At 39.9% G+C, this 18,117-nt stretch overlaps 1 protein-coding gene across 1 annotated transcript in view; it reads left to right on the top strand.

The window, feature by feature from the left end:
- The window catches only part of IWS1 (interacts with SUPT6H, CTD assembly factor 1), a 65,464-nt gene extending 53,033 nt beyond the window's left edge, over positions 1-12,431 (top strand). Inside the window, exon 14 of the mRNA XM_060016977.1 lies at positions 11,353-12,431. Within this exon, the coding sequence (XP_059872960.1) occupies positions 11,353-11,388 (36 nt within the window). The 3' untranslated portion in view covers positions 11,389-12,431. The remainder of the gene's footprint in view (positions 1-11,352) is intronic.
- Positions 12,432-18,117: the final 5,686 nt, after the last annotated feature.

Below are 18,117 nucleotides of genomic sequence, written 5' to 3'. Positions count from 1 at the left end.
TTAACTTGCATTTGATATAAGGTAAGCATACTTTTTTTTTTTTTGACATGTAAATATCTAGTTTTCCCAACACCATTTGTTGAAAAGATTGTCCTTTCCCATTTAATGGTCTTGGCACCCTTGTCAAAAATTATCTGACCATATATGTTATTTCTGGACTCCATCAGTCTATGTTTCTCTTTGTGCCAGTCTGATACTTCTTTGACTACTGTAGTTTAGTATTAAAATTTGAAATCAGAAAGTGTGAGTCCTCATACGTCATTCTTTTTCAGGACTGTTTTTGCTATTTGGGATCATTTGAGATTTCATATGAATTTTAGGATGAATTATACTGTTTCTGCAGTAAACATCATTGGGATTTTGAGAGGGTTTGTATTGGTTCGGTAGATCACTCTGGGTAGTACTGACATCCTAAGAATCTCCCAATCTATGAACACAGGGTGTCTTTCCATGTATTGTTTTCTTTAACTTCTTTCAGCAACATTTTGTCATTTTCGGTGCACAAGTGTTTCACCTCCTTGGTTAAGTTTAGTCCTAAGCATTCTTTTTGATGCTATTGTAAATGGAATTTTCTTAATTCCCTTTTAGGATTTTTCATTGTTAACATGCAGAAATGCAACAAGTTTTTTCATATTAATTTTATATCGTTCAACTTTGCTGAATTGTTTTATTCTAACAGGTGTGTGTGGGTGTGTGAGTGTAGAATCTTTTGGCATGTCTATATTTAAGAGCATGTCTGCAGACATTATTTTTCATTATTTTTCTTCTTCCTTTCCAGTTTGGTTGACTTATTTCTTTTTCTTGTGAAATTGCTCTAGCTAGGACTTCCAGTACCATTTGATTAGAAGTCTCAAAAATAGGCATCCTTAATTTTTCCTGATCTTAGAGGAAAAGCTTTCAGTCTTTCACCATTGAGTGTGATGTGAGCTTGTCATGTATGGCCTTTATTATGTTGTTATAGTTTCCTTCTATTCAGTTTGTTGAATGTTTTCATCATGAAAAGATGTTGAATTTTGTCAAATGCTTTTTCTGCATCAGTTGAGATGGTCATGTGGTTTTTGCCCTTTATTCTGTTAATGTGATGTGTTACACTGATTGATTTTTGTGTTTTGAACCATACTTGGATTCTAAGAATAAATTCCTCATGGACTTCCCTGCTGGTGCAGTGGTTAAGAATCCGCCTGACGATGCAGGGGACAGGGGTTCGAGCCCTGGTCCAGGAAGATCCCACATGCCGCGGAGCAACTAAGCCCATGCACCACAACTACTGAAGCCTGCTCGGCTAGAGGCCGTGCTCTGCAACAAGAGAAGCCACTGCAACGAGAAGCCTGGGCACCGCAACAAAGAGTAGCCCCGGCTCACCGCAACTAGAGAAAAGCCCACGCGCAGCAACGAAGATCCAACACAGCCAAAAATAAAATAAATAAATTTATTATTTCTTTTTTTGCGGTACGCGGGCCTCTCACTGTTGTGGCCTCTCCCGTTGCAGAGCACAGGCTCCGGACGCACAGGCTCAGCGGCCATGGCTCACGGGCCTAGCTGCTCCACGGCATGTGGGATCTTCCCGGACCGGGGCACGAACTCATGTCCCCTGCATCGGCAGGCGGACTCTCAACCACTGTGCCACCAGGGAAGCCCAATAAATTTATTTTTTAAAAAAGAATAAATCCCTCTTGGTCATGGTGCATAATTCTTTTATGTGCTATTGAATTTATTGGCTAAAATTTTGTTGAGGATTTTTTAAAAAACATTTCCCAGAAATAAAAAGCCATGATTTTGTTGTCACCAACAGCATTCATCACAGAGTGACTAAAATTTTTGTTCACCTCTACTGTCTATTAATATTACTTGAATATTCTCTTGCTTTTATGGTTAAAATCATTGAACACCTATGATACCTAATGAATGTGTATTCTTGCCTATATTATATGCTATAGTCATATGATTCCTAGACTCTGGCACTGATCTTACTGTTCACTGATATTTCTTACTCAACAGATGGCCTAAAAATCACTCTAATGGCAACTTGTATTTTCACTTTAATTTGGCAAAGTTATTTTTCTAGCTACTCTGGCAGTGTGGCCTAATTCAACTTCTTAATTTGATAATACACAATCCTATTGTATATAGCAAGAGAATTATCATAACACATTGACTCTTCCCCTTCTCTACTGGTAGGAATAAAGGGTTAATAAGTAACCAAATATCTGTAGTGAAACAATTCAGAATTTTAAAGGCAATCTCTAATTACTCTGTTCTAACGTTTGATACAAGTTCTTTATTTTTGAAAATGTGGTAATATGTACAGTTTATCCACATATAAAGTTATGTCTTAACTAAACTGAAAGTTAAGAGATAATTGTTTAGTATCTATACAACTTTTATTGCTAAGAGCTCTTTTTCTTAGTCATAATACATTTTTGAAAATAATTCACAAGTTTCGAGAGTTTCATGTGAGTCCATTATAGCATGAGAAATAGATTGTCTTTTTAGTTCAATAAATTTTATTTTCCTAGGGTTTGAAAATAAAAGACTATCAGCTTATACAGAAATTCAGTTTAACAAACATTTATGTTTAGATCATGATACTTAATGATGTAGGGAATCTCAAGGTGTAGAAAGTATGATCCCAGCTTCGAGATGTTTATAATCTCGGAAATAAGTAGAAATGCCTCACTCTAATGACAATAATAAGCATCAGTTAGAGATTGTTAGTTTGAACAACCTTACAGTCATCTGACACATAATCATCTTTGTCATATCAAAATTCAAAAAGTCATTCTGAAGAGGACCTTCACTGAGTTACATGTGAATAATACAGGCCTACAGGTTTATTTACTTTATTGTAAGACATGGACACAAGAGGATTGTTCTTCCCCTGTGTTGAGGATGTTTCCACCTATCTCGTTCAATATCCCCATTTAATTTTCCTTGTAACAATTCTTTTAAACATGGATCTTTTAAAGAATTGATATACTTCCTTACACTGAATTGTGACAATTTTGAAAGCCAATAATATCTTTTCATTTATTTTGCAGGAGGGGGTGTGAATTACTAGCATTAAAGCTATTTTTAAATAACCTTTTAATATTTTAGACTGAAGTAGTGGGTTTTTGTTTTGTTTTTATTGAGATATAATTGACATACATTATATTAGTTTCAGGTGTACACCATAATGATTCAATATTTGTATATATTGTAAAATGGTCACTCACTGCAGTGAGTCTAGTTAACATCCATCACCATACATAGTTGAGAATTTTTTTCTTGTGATGAGAATTTACCCGATCTACTCTCTTAGCAACTTTCAAATATGCACTACAGTGTTATTAACTATAGTTGCTATGCTGTACATTACCTCGCCATGACTTATTTACAACTGGAAGTTTGTACCTTTTGATTCCTCTCACCTACTTCACCCATAACCCCACCCACCGTTCGCTGAGAATTTTTTTTTTTTTTTTGGCCGTAAGCTGGCCTCTCACTGTTGTGGCCTTTCCCGTTGCGCAGGACAGGCTCCAGACGCGCAGGCTCAGCGGCCATGGCTCACGGGCCCAGGCGCTCCACGGCATGCGGGATCCTCCCGGACCGGGGCACGAACCCGTATCCCCTGCATCGGCAGGCGGACTCTCAACCACTGCACCACCAGGGAAGCCCCGCTGAGAATTTTTGAATCAATATTCATCAGGGATATTGGTCTGTAGTTTTCTTGTCTTGTACTGTCTTTCTCTAGTTTTGGCCTCAAGGTAATACTGGCCTCAGAGTTTGGAATTTGGAAGTGTTCCCTCTTCCATTTTCTTTTGGAATAATTTGAGGAGGATTGATGTTAATTCTTTTCATGTTTGATAGAATTCACCAGTGAAGCCATCTTGTCCTGGACTTTTCTTTGGTGGAGGTTTTTGATTACTGTTTCAATCTCCTTACTAGTTCTTTTCTTTTCTTTTCTTTCCTTTTTTGACTTCACCACGTGGTATGTGGGATCTCAGTTTCCCAACCAGGAATCGAACCCATGCCCCCTGCATTGGAAGCACGGAGTACTAACCACTGGACCTCCGGGGAAGTCCCTCATTCTCCTTACTAGTTATGGATCTATTCATATTTGTATTTCCTCATGATTCTGTTTTGGTACATTGTGTTTCTAGAAATTTGTCCATTTTATCTAGGTTACCCTATTTGTTGACATACAGTTCATAGTACTCCCTTATAATTCTTTTTATTTCTGTAAAATTAGTGGTAATATCCCTTCCTTGATGGCTGATTTTAGTTATTAGAGTCATCTCTTTTTCTTAGTCACTCTAGCTAAAGTTCAATTTTGCTGATCTTTTCAATGAACCAAGTCTTTGTTTTGCTTTTTCTTTCTTTTTTCTATATTTCGTTTCTCTCTGCTCTAATCTTTATTATTTTCTTGCTTTTGCTCTGAGTTTAGTTGTTATTTTTCTCGTTTTTTACGGTGCAAAGTTAGGTTGTTGGTTTCAGATTTTTTTAATATAACAACAATTATAGATTTATCTCTTAGCATTACTTTTGCTGCATCCCATAAGTTTGGGTATGTTGTATTTTCATTTTCACTTATCTCAAGACATTCTCTAATTCCCATTGTGATTTCTTTGAGCCATCAGAGGTACTGTGTAAATTCCATATATTTGTGGATCTTCCTGTTTTCTTTTGCCACTGATTTCTCTAGTTTCTTCCGTCATGATCAGAAAAGATACTTTGTATGGTTTCAGTCCTTTAAAATTTAGTAGGAGTTGTTTGTGGCCTTACATCTGGTCTATCCCAGAGAATATTCCATGTGCACTTGAGAATAATGTATATTCTGCTATGGTTGAGTGACACATTCTGCATATATCTGCTAGGTCTAGTTAGTGTCTACAGTATTATTCAAGGCCTCTCTTTCCTTACTGATCTACTGTCTTGCTGTTCTGTGCATTATTGAAAGGGGGTATTGAAGTTTTCTTCTATTTTTGTAAATCTGTCTATTTCTCCCTTTAATTCTGTCACTGTTTGCTTTACATATTTAAGAGCTCTGATGTTTGCTATATATGTGTGTGTGTTTATATGTTATACATTCTTGGTGAATTGACCTTTTCATCATTATATAATGTCCTTCTTTGTCCCTTATAACAGATTTTGACTTAAAAGTCTACTTTGCATATGAAGTGTATGAAGGTTTCCTTTTCTCCATATCCTCACCAACACTTGTTATTTGTTGTGTTTTTGGTAATAGCTCTTCTGACAGGTGTGAAGAGGAGAAAGCTCATTGTGGCTTTGATTTTCATGTCCCTGATGATTGAGGATCTTCTCTGTTGGCCATCATTATGTTTTCTTTGGAAAAGTGTCTATTTATGTCTTCTGCCCATTTTTTAATCACATTTTTTTCTATTGAGTTGTATGAGCTCTTTACATATTTTGGATATTAACCTCTTATCAGTATATGATTTGAAAATATTTTCTCCTAATCAATAAGTTGTCTTCTCACTTTGTTGATTGTTTTCTTTTCTGCACAATAGCTTTTTAGTTTGGTACAGTTCCATTTGTTTATTTTTGCTTTTGTTTCCCTTGCCTGAGGAGACATATCCAAAAAATATTTCTAAGGCCTGTGTCAAAGAGTGTACTGCCTATGTTTTTGTCTAGGAGTTTTATGGTTTTGGGTCTTACATTTAAGTCTTTAATGCATTTTGAATTTACTTTTATGCATGGTGTGAAAGAGTAGTCCAGTTTGATTCTTTTGCATGCAGCTGTCCATTTTTCCCAACACCATTTACTGAAGAAGCTGTCATTTCCTCATAGTACATTCTTGCCTCCTTTGCCGTAGATTAATTGCCCATATACATGTGAGTTCACTCTGGGCTTTCTATTCAGTTCCATTGATCTGTGTCTGGTTTTATGCCAGTACCATTCTATTTTGATTACTGTAGCTTTGTACTGTAGTTTGAAATCAGGGAGTGTAATACCTCCAGCTTTGTTCTTCTTTCTCAAGATTGTTTTGGCTATTTGGGGTCTTTTGTGTTTCCATACAAATTTTAGAATTATTCGTTCTAGTTCTGTGAAAAACATCATGGGTATTTTAGTAAGGTGTGCATTGAATCTGTAGATTGCCTTGGGCAATATGGTCATTTTAACAACATTAATTCTTCTGATAAATGAACATGATACATTTTTCCATCTGTGTCATCTTCAGTTTCTTTCATCGGTGTCTTATAGTTTTCTGAGTACAGGTCTTTTACTTCCTTAGTTAGATTTATTCCTATGTATTTTATTCTTTTTGATGTGATTGTAAATGGGATGTTTTCTTAATTTCTCTTTCTGATCGTTGTTATTGTATAGAAGTGCAACAGATTTTTGTATATTAACTTTATATCTTGCAACTTTACAAAATTCATTGATGAGCTTTAGTAGTTTTTTTGGTGGTGTCTTGAGGGTTTTCTATGTATAGTATCGTGTCATCTGCAGACATTGACAGTTTTACTTCTTCCTTTCCAATTTGGATTCTTTTTATTTCTTTTTCTTGTTTAATTGCTGTGGCTAGGACTTCCAACACCATGTTAAATAAAAGTGGAGAGACTGGGCATCCTTGTCTTGTTCCTGATCTTAGAGGAAATGATTTCAGCTTTTCACTATTGAATATGACGCTAGCTGTGGGCTTATCATACGGCCTTTATTATGTTGAGGTATATTCCCCCTATACCCACTTTTGGAGACTTTATCATAAATGGATATTGAATTTTGTCAGAAGTTTTTTCTGCATTGAGATGATCATATTTTTAATCTTCAATTTGTTAATGTGGTGTATCACATTGATTTGCAGATATTGAACCATCCTCACATCCCTGGGATATATCCCGCTTGATTATGGTGTATGATCCTTTTAATGTATTGTTGAATTTGGTTTGCTAGTATTTTGTTGAGGAATTTTACATCTGTGTTCATCATTGGCATATAATTGTTCATAGTAATTTCTTATGATCTTTTGTATTTCTGTGATAACAGTTGTAACTTATCCTTTTTCATTTCAGATTTTATTGAATTTGGCTATCTCTCCTTTTTTTTCTTAATGAGTCCAGCCAAAGACTTCTCAATTTTGTTACTTTTTTCAAAAAAACAGCTCTTAGTTTCTTTAATCTTTTCTAGTATTTTTTAGTCTCTATTTTATTTATATCTGCTCTGATTTTTATGATTTCTTTCTTTCTACTAACATTAGGTTTTGTTTGTTCTTCTTTTTGGTTTTGTTGTTTTTTGTTGTTTTTGTTGTTTTTGTTTTAGGTTTTGTTGTTTCTTCTTCTAGTTCCTTTAGGTGTAAGGTTAGGTTGTTTATTTGAGATATTTTTGTTTCTTTCTTTTTTTTTTTTTTTGCAGTACGCGGGCCTCTCACTGTTGTGGCCTCTCCCGTTGCAGAGCACAGGCTCTGGATGCACAGGCTCAGCGGCCATGGCTCACGGGCCCAGCCGCTCCGCGGCATGTGGGATCTTCCCGGACTGGGGCACGAACCCACGTCCTCTGCATTGGCAGGTGGACTCTCAACCACTGCGCCACCAGGGAAGCCCGAGATATTTTTGTTTCTTGAGGTCAAGGCTTGTACAGCTATAAACTTCCCTCTTAGAACCACTTTTACTGTATCCTATAAATGCTGGGTCATTTTGTTTTCATTTTCATTTGTCTCCAGGTATTTTTTGACTCCCTCATTGATTTCTTTAGTGCTCCACTGGTTGTTTAGTAGCATACTGTTTAGCCTCCACGTGTATGTGATTTTTGCAGTTTTTTTCTTATAGCTGATTTCTAGTCTAATAGCATTGTGGTTGGAAAAGATGCTTTGTATGATTTCAGTGTTCTTAAATTTACTGAGAATTGTTTAATGGCCTGGCATATGACCTATCCTGGATAATGTTCTATGAGTACTTGAAAAGAATGTATTCTGCTGCTTTTGGATGGAATGTTTTATATATATGTATATCTTTCTTTCTTTCTCTCTCTCTCTCTCTCTCTCTCTCTCTTTCTCTCTTTCTCTCTTTCTCTCTTTCTCTCTTTCTCTCTTTCTTTTCTTTTCTTTCCTTTCTTTTTTCCATCTGGAATAATGTGTTATTTAAAGCCAATGTTTCCTTACTGATTTTCTGTCTGGATGATCTGTCCATTGATGTAAATGTGGCTTTTTTTTGGTCATGCCATGCAGTTTGCAGGATGTCAGTTCCCCGACTAGGGATTGAACCCAGGCCATGGCAACAAAAGCCCAGAATCCTAACCACTAGTTCCCTACCAGGCAACTCCAGTAAGTGGAGTTTTAAAGTCCCCTTATATTATTGTGTTACTGTCAATTTCTCCCTTTGTGTTAATACTTGCTTTATGTGTTCAGATGCTCCTATGTTGGGTGCATATATATTTGCAATTGTTATATCTTCTTGGATTGATCCCTTGAGCATTACATGATGTCGTTCTTTTCCTCTTGTTACAGGTTTTGTCTTAAAGTCTATTTTGTCTGATATAAGTATTGCTACCCCAACTTTCTTTTTGTTTTCATTTACATGGAATACCTTTTTCCATCCTCCTACTTTCAATCTGTGTGTGTCTTTAGCTCTGAAGTGAGTCTCTTATAGGCAGCATACATATAGCTTTTGTTTTTGTATTCATTCAGCCACTCATGTCTTTTGATTGGAGCGTTTAGTCCATTTACAGTTAAAGTAATTATTGATAGGTATGTACATATTGCTATTTTGTAAATTGTTTTGAGGTTATTTTTGTAGTTCTTTTTTGTTCTTCTTTTGTTCTCTTCCCTTGTGATTTGATGACTATCTTTAGTGCTATGTTTGAATTCCTTTCTTCTTCCTGTATGTGTATCTATTATAGATTTTTGGTTTGTGGTTACTGGGAGGTTTATATATAGTAATCTATATATATGTGATTAAGTTGCTGATCTCTTAAGTTCAAATGCATTTTAACAACCCTGCATTTTTACCCCCTACCATGTTTACTGTTTTTGCCATCATATTTTACATCATGCTTTGTCTGTGTATCCCTTAACTACTTATTGTGGATGTAAATGCTTTCACTCCTTTTGTATTTTAACCTTCCTATTAGCTTTATACATGGTTGATTTACTACATTTACTGTATATTTGCCTTTATCCATGAGCTTTTTCCTTTCATAATTTTCATGTTTCTATTTGTGGCCTTTTCTTTTTCACTTAGAGAAGTCCCTTTAACATTTTTTGTAAAGCTGGTTTGGTGGTGCTGAACTCTTAGCTTTTGCTTGTCTCTAAAGCTTTTGGTGTCTCCATCAAATCTGAATGAAAGCCTTGCTGGTACATTAATCTTAGTTGTAGGTTTTCCCTTTTCATCACCTTAACTATCATGCCACTCCCTTCTGGCCTGCAGAGTTTCTGCTGAAATGTCAGCTGATAGCCTTGCGGGAGTTCCCTTATATGTAACTTATTGCTTTTCCCTTGCTACTTTTAATATTCTCTCTCTATCTTTAATTTTTCCCATTTTAATGGCAATGTGTCCTTGAGTGCGCCTCTCTGGGTTGATCCTGTTTGGAAGTCTCTGTGCTTCCTGGACCTGGATGTCTCTTTCCTTTCCCAGGGAAGTTGGCTGTCTCCACTTCACTTAGTTCTTCTTCTGGGGTTTTATCCTGTTCCTTCATTTGGAATATATTCCTCTGTTGCCTCATTTTGTCTAATTTGCTGTTTTTATCTCTATGTATTTGGTAGGTTGGTTACATTTTCTGACCTTGGAGAAGTGGCCTTTTGTAGGAGATGTCCTATGAGTCCCGGCAGCACACTCCTCTCTGGTCACCAGAGCTATATGCTGTAGGGGTGCCCCCATTTGGGCAGCGTGCATCCTTCTGTTGTGGCAGGCTGATTACTGTGGGTGGTCTGGTAGGTGTGGTTAGCCACCATCCGGTTGGTCTCCAGGCCCTGCCTTGTGCAGATGCTGCTGGCCACTGGTGGGCAGGGCTCGGTCATGACGCTGCTGGATACAGGGCCCCTGGGGTTCCAAGGGCTAGTGCTGGCCCACTGGTGGGCAGAGCTAGATTCTGGAGTGTCCTTTGAGTTTGGAGGAAGAGTGATTTATTTGTAGTTCTTGTCTTTGTTGTATGCTCTTTGAGCAAGAAGTTATATTTTTTGGCTAGACATAGTCTAGAAATAGAGAGGGTTCCCCTGGACCAGTTCTGTGTGAGACTGGCAGAGGTCAGTAAGCACTGGTCTTTTGAGGAGCTTACATGGTAGTTGACCAATGTAGTTATGTGTAGCCATTCCAAGCTGGCCTCTTCTGAAACCCATGTCAGGAAGATGTAGGACCAAGTCAAAGAGTCTGTGAGTTCCCAGGGGTCATGGACCGGGTCGATGTGGTTGTCTCCAGTTTGCTGAGCTAAACCAACACACAGCACTTCACATTTTGACATTTATTGTACTTACTTCTATGAGATGGTGTTATCTCTGTTTTATGAAGAAAGTAATGCCAAGGGAACAAGGTGCCACCTACCTGGTGAGTGGCAGAGCCAGAATTCAAGCTCAGACCTTCTGATTCCAGATCCTGTGTGCATTCCTGGCCACCTTATCAATTGGATCTTTTCCACGTGGAGTATGTGATAGCTTTTATTGTTCAGACTTTTCATGCCTTGGCTTTTATTTTCTGATCATTCCTAATGATTGCTATTCTCTTTGTACTGATGCAGTCAGAGAAAATCATGAGGTGGATAAAGCCATTTAAGTGTTTCTTGAGAAATGCTATTGTTCAATATGAAATTTGAAAAGGAATCAAATACAGTAGAGTTTCAGCATAATCATATTAAACTTGGAGGTGAATTCAGAATGAATTTGCTCTCATATCAACCAGTTTTCTTTTCTAAAACCTCTTAAAGCAGAAAAGCAAAACTTTGTAAGTCAATCCCGTAGCATAGGTGGTCTTATAAGGACCATCCTGTACGTTTCTCTACTGAAAGGGAGAGGAACTAAAACCAGCCTTGTGCCTAGTCTGTGCTGGGTTAATTTTTTAATTAACTATAAGAAGTCATCATTACCTTTTATTTTTTAAATTATATCAGTTCCAGGTGTACAGCATAATTGTTCAACATCTGCGTACACTACAGAGTGATCACCATCTATCATTACCTTTTAATAAGTAAGAAAATGTGTTCAAAATGAAATGACAGCCCAAAGTCACACAGTAAATAGCAAGCCATCCAAGGATCTGAAGTCAATTCTGCCTCCAAAGCTTTTGGTTATGCTCTGGTGTTTTCTGGAGGAAATGCTAGGATTTAAATATATGCTTGGAGTTTTTGTGCTGAGCCTGTAGTTGCTCTTGGACCTTGTTAAACTTCTGCCATCTGAAATGAACACCTGTGTCCGTTCTCTCCCAGGTCTTGCTGTTTTTGCTCAGTGCAATCACACCTTGAATAACAAATGGAGACCTCAGGACACTGACAAAGCTAAATCCTAATGAAGAGCCTCAGTGGGTCACAGCCACGTAGGAGCTGAGATTCAGCCAAACTGGTAAATGGTTTGATGACAACCTCCTTCAGACATCATATTCATTGATTTTTGTTAGAGCTGAGGACTGGGGGGGAGGTTTTGAACTTTGTCCACTACTGGGTTTGATTATTGATTGGATTAATGGGCTGGAGTGGCCCAGACAGAGGCCCACTTGCAGGGATTATGGGAGCCCTGAGAGAAAAGGATTCACCATAAGAGAAGGATCAGGTGACGGAGCAAGCCCGTCTTCCCGAGAAGATGGAATGTTGGAGGGAACGTGTAGTTCCAGGTATGTATGTCCTGACCCAGTCAATCTGGAGATACACCACCCTGAGAAGCCGTATACTTATTCCAAAACTGAGCACTTGCCATTGCTCAAAATATTTAACAAACCGCGACATCATCTTCAGAGTCCCCTGAGTGTCCATAATGGTAAGAAACCGTTCTTTCAAGAAGAGCAGGCTTGGAACAAGAATGATAAGTTATTCAGAGCCGTATCTAATTGAGGCAGCTGAATCAAGATAATTATCTTTTGGGTCAAAAACCATGTGTTCTTGTACCCATGAGGGTGCACCTGGAGGAGGGCTTCCCGCCATGCTGCAGGAGTCATCGCAGCCTCCGGTGGCAGAGCTTCATTCTCTGCCCACTCACCCCTGCATGTTTTTTACATTATTATTTGTTTAATTGGAAGTAAAAGCTGCCCATGGTTGAAAAAGAAAACAGTTAACAGTGCAAAGGATGCAAGTGAAAATCTCCCTACTACACAAAGGCGATCACGTTTCCACTCCCTTACGTGAGATATGTGGTTCTAAATGGTCCCTTCTAAGAAAGGAAGTGAGGGCCCGGCACCCACACTGCTGTCACCTTTCTCTCCCACTCACCACGCTCCTAATGGAGTGCTCCTGCGGGTAAGACTTTTAGCACTTCGCTCCACAGAGTGGCACAGATAATCAAGAAACGCCCAAGGCAGGCCTTTGGGACTCCCCAGATTCTTTTTTTTTTTTTTTTTTTTTTTTTTGCGGTATGCGGGCTTCTCACCGTTGTGGCCTTTCCTGTTGCGGAGCACAGGCTCCAAACGCACAGGCCCAGCGGCCATGGCTCACGGGCCCAGCCGCTCCGCAGCATGTGGGATCTTCCCGGACTGGGGCACGAACCCGTGTCCCCTGCATTGGCAGGCGGACTCTCAACCACTGCGCCACCAGGGAAGCCCCTCCCCAGATTCTTAAACACCACCATAGCAGGGAATTGCCACTGCTCTGTACCCTGAAATTTTTCTTCTCCAGCTCTCTCACATCAGATCATTTTCTGGTCACGTCTACAGCCAGCACTAATGGTTGGACTTCTTTTGGAGGAAGGGAGAGACAGAGGGAGGAAGGGAGGGGGAGAGAGATGAGAGAGAAGAAAAATGGGGGGGTGGCAGAAAGAGGAGAGGGGAAGTGGGGGACAGGACTTTTCACTCATGGCTTACGGGTTGTTATGAGTTGCACTGTGCTCCCTTCAAATTCATATGTTGAAGGTCTAACCCCCAGTACCTCAGAATGTGACCTTCTTTGGAAATAGGGTCATTGTAGATGACCAGTAATTAGTTAAGTTAGGATGAGGCCCTACAGAAGTAGGTGGGTCCCTAATCCAGTCTGACTGGTATCCTTATAAAAAGGGAAATTTGGAAACAGACCCACGGGGAGAACACCATGTCAAGAGGAAGACGGAAATCAGGGCGATGCTTCTACAAGCCAAGGAGTGCCAGAGATTGCCAGCAAAGCATCACAAACCAGGTGAGAGGCGTGAATAGAACCAGCCCTGCTGACACCTTGATTTTGGACTTCTGGCCTCCAGGACTGTGAGAGAATAAATATCTGTTGTTTAAGTCACTCAGTCTGTGGTACTTTGTTAGGGCAGCCCTAGACAACTAATGCTCCAGTCAAAGGCAAGCTGTTGGTACTCCAACCTCCCACATCAGTCAAGGAAGCCCAACAGTGAGGAGGAAAGTTTGGATTCTGGTGCCAGCATGCCCCTCACCTCCAGTACTTGCCGGCCCTGTCTACTGAATCCCCCCATAAATCTTCCACTTTTCAGTGGGGACCTACGCAGTAACAAGAACCAGATAAACTAAAGGAGGCTGTCACTTGGACCCTCCCACTGGTGCCCTGAGGGCAAGACTTAGAAGTTGCAGCCACCTCAAAGTTTGCCTCCTGGAGTCTCTGTGCCAAACGGACAGGGAAATGCTTCACGACGGACTTTTGAAGATGTTCCTCTATCTCTTCTAGCATTTAATGTTGCTAAAGAGAAATTTGCTTATGCCTTTGAAGATGAGCTTTAAAAAAAAATCTCTCTAGAAGCTTTCCAGTGTCTATCTTTGATCTGAACATTCACAAGAGTGTGTATAGGCGTGGGTCTTTTTCTACTCCCTTTCTTGGCACTTGATGGGTTCTTTTAATTTGAAGACTTATCTCCTCAGTTCTGGGGCATTTTTTTCTATTATTTCTTCAATAATTTGTACTTTTTCATTTTTTTCTATTCTCTTTTTCTGGTATGCCGTTTAATCAGATGCTGGACACCTATATTTATGTATTTTTTCTCTTTGTGTTATTTATGTATGAATATTTATTTTGTATTATGAGTTGTAATCCGATACTTATTTATTTTGTTGTTCAGATGGATCTAGCTTTGGCCATTGGGAACTCTTTCAGTTGGCTCCTATGTCTCTTTGACATAGCCCCATCTGTGTGTGTGTGTGTGTGTGTGTGTGTGTGTGTGTGTGTGTGTGTGTGTGTGTTTTGAGCGATTTCTTCCTTTCTGGCACTGTAAAATACTCCAGGCTCATCTTGTATATTTTCTCCCTCAGTCCTAGAATCAGACATTTCTCTGGGGATCCCTGGTTCCTTTTATTGGAGAATAGTATCGGAAACCAAGATCTGGGCACTAGTCATGCTTGTTGCTACTGCGGTGTTGCTGCGTCTAGGCCCTCCCAGCAAGAGCTGAGACAGAGCAAGGATATAAATGTGTGTATACCACCCCATGTATATAACCGTATCTCTAAACATTTCTCTGTGTAACCACCTGTATCTGTGTTAAGCTAAACATGAATTCGTACTGATGTTTTCAACTCGAATCTATTACCTTATGGACTATTCTAGCCTCCTTCCCTTCCTTATCTGTAAGCTGCCACTCTAACAGGGAGAATCCTGGCTTCCACTCTCTGCCATCAGAATTGCTAACCCATACACCTAAGAGAAACAACGTTATCAACTCAAGTTCAGTTGTTATATGCAGTTATTTTTCCCTTTAGTCTTACAGACTCCACTCATTTCCAGGGTTACTTAGGTCAGCACCTTTACCCCAACCCCCTTAAGTGAGGCTGTTTCGTGTATTTGTGATACATGAGATTTTTTTTTTTTGTCACAGTCTGCATTTCATTGTAGGATTTCCCCAAACTTCTAAATGATTTTTGAAATTTGCATATATTAAGGTTCACTTTTTATACTGAACTTCTGTGGGTTTTGACAGATGAATAATATCATGTATCCATCATTACAGTATATAGAGTAGTTTCACAGCCCCGCCCCCCCGCAAAACCTTCTGTTTCACCCATTCAACCTCTTTTTTCCCCCTAAGCCCTTGGCAACCACTGACTTTTTACTGTCTCTACAGTTTTACCTTTTCCAGAATATCATATGGTTGGACTTATACATTAAGTACCATTTTCAGACGGGCTTATTTCAATTAGCACTATGCATTTAAAGTTCATCCTTGTCTTTCGGTGGCTTGATAGCTCGTTTGAAAAATAATAATATTCCATTTATGCACATAGCACAATTTGTTTATCTGCTCAGCTATTGAAGGACATCTTTGCTATTTATACTTTTTGGCAATTAGCAAAAAGCCTGCTATAAACCTATCTGTGTAGGTTTTGTTTGGAAATAAGTTTTCAAATTAGTCGGCTATATATCTAGGCACACAATTGCTGGCTCATGTGTTGAGGCTATGTTTAGCAGTGTAAGAACTGCCAATCTATCTTCCAAAGTAGCTGTAGTATTTTGCTTTCCCACCAGCAATGACTAAAATTTCCCGTTGCTCCACAATCTTGACATTTAGTGTGGTCAGTGCTTTGGATTCCAGCTTCTCTAACAAGCTTGTAGTGGTATCTCCTTGTTGTTTTAATTTGAAATTCCCTAGTGGCATATGATGTTGGGCATCTTTTCATACGCTTATTTGCCATCTGTACATCCTCTTTGGTCAGTTGTCTGTTTAGATCTTTTGCCCGTTTTAAAATTGGGTCTCTGATTTATTTATTACATTTTTTCTTGTTTAAGGATATAATTTTCAAAAAAAATCTCTTTAAGGAAATTAAATTTTTCTTGTACAGTTTTGTTTTGTTTCCTGAATTTCTCTCTTTCCTCTGGAGTCAGTTTTACTATTTCTTTATTTGAGTTTTTTTACTTTCACATCAAGGGTTTTCTTCAAATATCCAGTGAGTCTTAGTTTGTATTTTTTCCTTTAAATATTCTTTTGTGGAAAATAAATAACACATACCAAAAAAGAAAATATGAAACAGAAATGTTAAGCTGAATGAATTTTTATCCAGATGAAGAAAGCGAACGTTGCCAGTATTACGCTAGAAGCCTTCTGTATGCCTCTGTCTATCAGAATTCTCTAACTTCCTGTCTCCCTCCCCAACCAGCTTATCACATTCTGACTCAATATAGTCATCTCCTTTTTTTAAAAGGTAGTTTTTACACCAGGCAAATATGCACCTATAAATACTGTGGTTGAGTATTCAGTCATCTTTTAAAATGTGAGACTAAGGTAATGTTTTAAAATACAGGAGGGACTTCCCTGGCGGTCCAGTGGTTAAGAACCTGCCTTCCAATGCAGGGGACGTGGGTTTGATCCCTGGTCAGGGATCTAGGGCCCACATGCCACGGGGCAACTAAGCCCGCGCACCACAACTACTGAGCACACGGGCCACAACTAGAGAGCCTGCATGCTGCAACTACAGAGCCCATGCACCACAACCACAGAGCCCACACACTCTGGAGCCCACACTCCACAACTAGACAGAAGCCCATGCACCACAATGAGGAGCCCGCGTGCCACAGCAGAGGATCCTGCATGCCGCAGTGAAGATCCTGTGTGCCACAACTAAGACTCCACACAGCCAAAAATAAAATAAATAAATAAAGTTTTAAAAAACAAGCAAGCAAACAAAAAACAGGAAAAGCTATAGGAATTGGCAGAGCCCACTGACTGGCAGGCTTTGCTTTAGGGTCATGAGGCAAGGGCCAGGCTTTGCACTGGGAATGCCAGAATGAGGAGAACTTGAGGCTGAGATTCCAACATATAACTGCCCTAACCTTCCCCAGGTAATTTATTCAGCTTCTTTACAGCAGAAGAACCCTTCTCATGACTGTCGTGGTGGTATTTAATGCCTTCTTCTCTGGAGGGCAGCACCAGGCCTCTTGCCCAGAATCCTCCCCTAGGTCTCATCCCCTGGGAGTTGGACCTCCTGCCTCCTCTGCAATGACATCCTGAAGAGACAGTTCCTGGTGAGAAGTGGCAAGCAGAGCCCAACAGGCATCTCATCTTCTCAAGGTTTGGAGCACGTGTTCAACAGGATAGCCACCTCCTTCAGAGTCCTGGGAGGGGCAGGAATATAAACTTCCTTATACTTAGTCACTTTGAATAATGCTTTAGCAGGTTCAGCCCAAGGGTTGGGCACCACAGACCCAAGCAGCAGAGGCATGCTAACTCTTTAAAAGGCGTCTCCCCCAACTGCCAAGGAGGCCAGCCTCAGCCTGACATCTCTGCCCCATCTGCTCCTCTACCTGCCTCTCATCTCAAGGGTTCCCTAAATTACCAGCCTGGCTGTGGGGAGCTCCTCATGCTATAGCCTGTTATACAGTCGGAAGTAGCCCACCCTTTGTGCAGAGGTCTGCCCTCCTCCCCCTTTACACCCAGCCCCCAAAGCTTTATATTGTCCAGCACCTGCCTAGTAGAAGACCAGGAATGTGGACTGACCTCCCACTCAGGGCAGCTCAGGACCTCTGGCCCCAAAAGTCAATTCCAGTGGCAGGGGTTCACTCAATACTGGTGGAACCATTTGTCCAAGCTAATGAGGCACTGGAAAGACTACAGAAAATAGAGTACAATATGGCACAGAGCGATGCCACATCAAACTGAAGTGGAGATGTTCCAAATTTTGAGTCCCAACCGCTTAAGGCTCTCCAGGATCATTCTGCCAATTGATTGTCCTACTGACTCAGTAGACCCCATATCAATTTCTTCATCATTTCCAAAATCCTACCTTTCCTCATCACCCTTGTAGTGAGCTCAAGCATCTGGGGGCCTGATCAAGAAAAAAGATATGATCCTGAAGTAGCAGTAGCACACAGCAAGCTTTATTTGGGCAACACTGACATGTGACACGTGGGAAGTCTCTCACAGCCTGAGACCATCTACATGCTACAGAGGCTACTGCACAGGGACCACCTCCCAGGAGGGGAAGAGGGCAAGAGAATGCTAAAGGAGGAGAAGAATTAAAGAGGGGACTTATGCTTCTAGACAGTGTCGCTCAGCCGTGCAATGGAGAGCATCTGGATCAGAGATTTCTGGGTTTACTTTATCTGTGGCCAGCAGATGTTGGGTGCAGTTTC

This window comes from Delphinus delphis, chromosome 7 (assembly GCF_949987515.2).
Source record: "Delphinus delphis chromosome 7, mDelDel1.2, whole genome shotgun sequence".
NCBI classification, from domain to species: Eukaryota; Metazoa; Chordata; class Mammalia; order Artiodactyla; family Delphinidae; genus Delphinus; species Delphinus delphis.
Note: the sequence above shows the minus strand (reverse complement) of the source record. Positions and strands in the feature narration are given on the sequence as shown.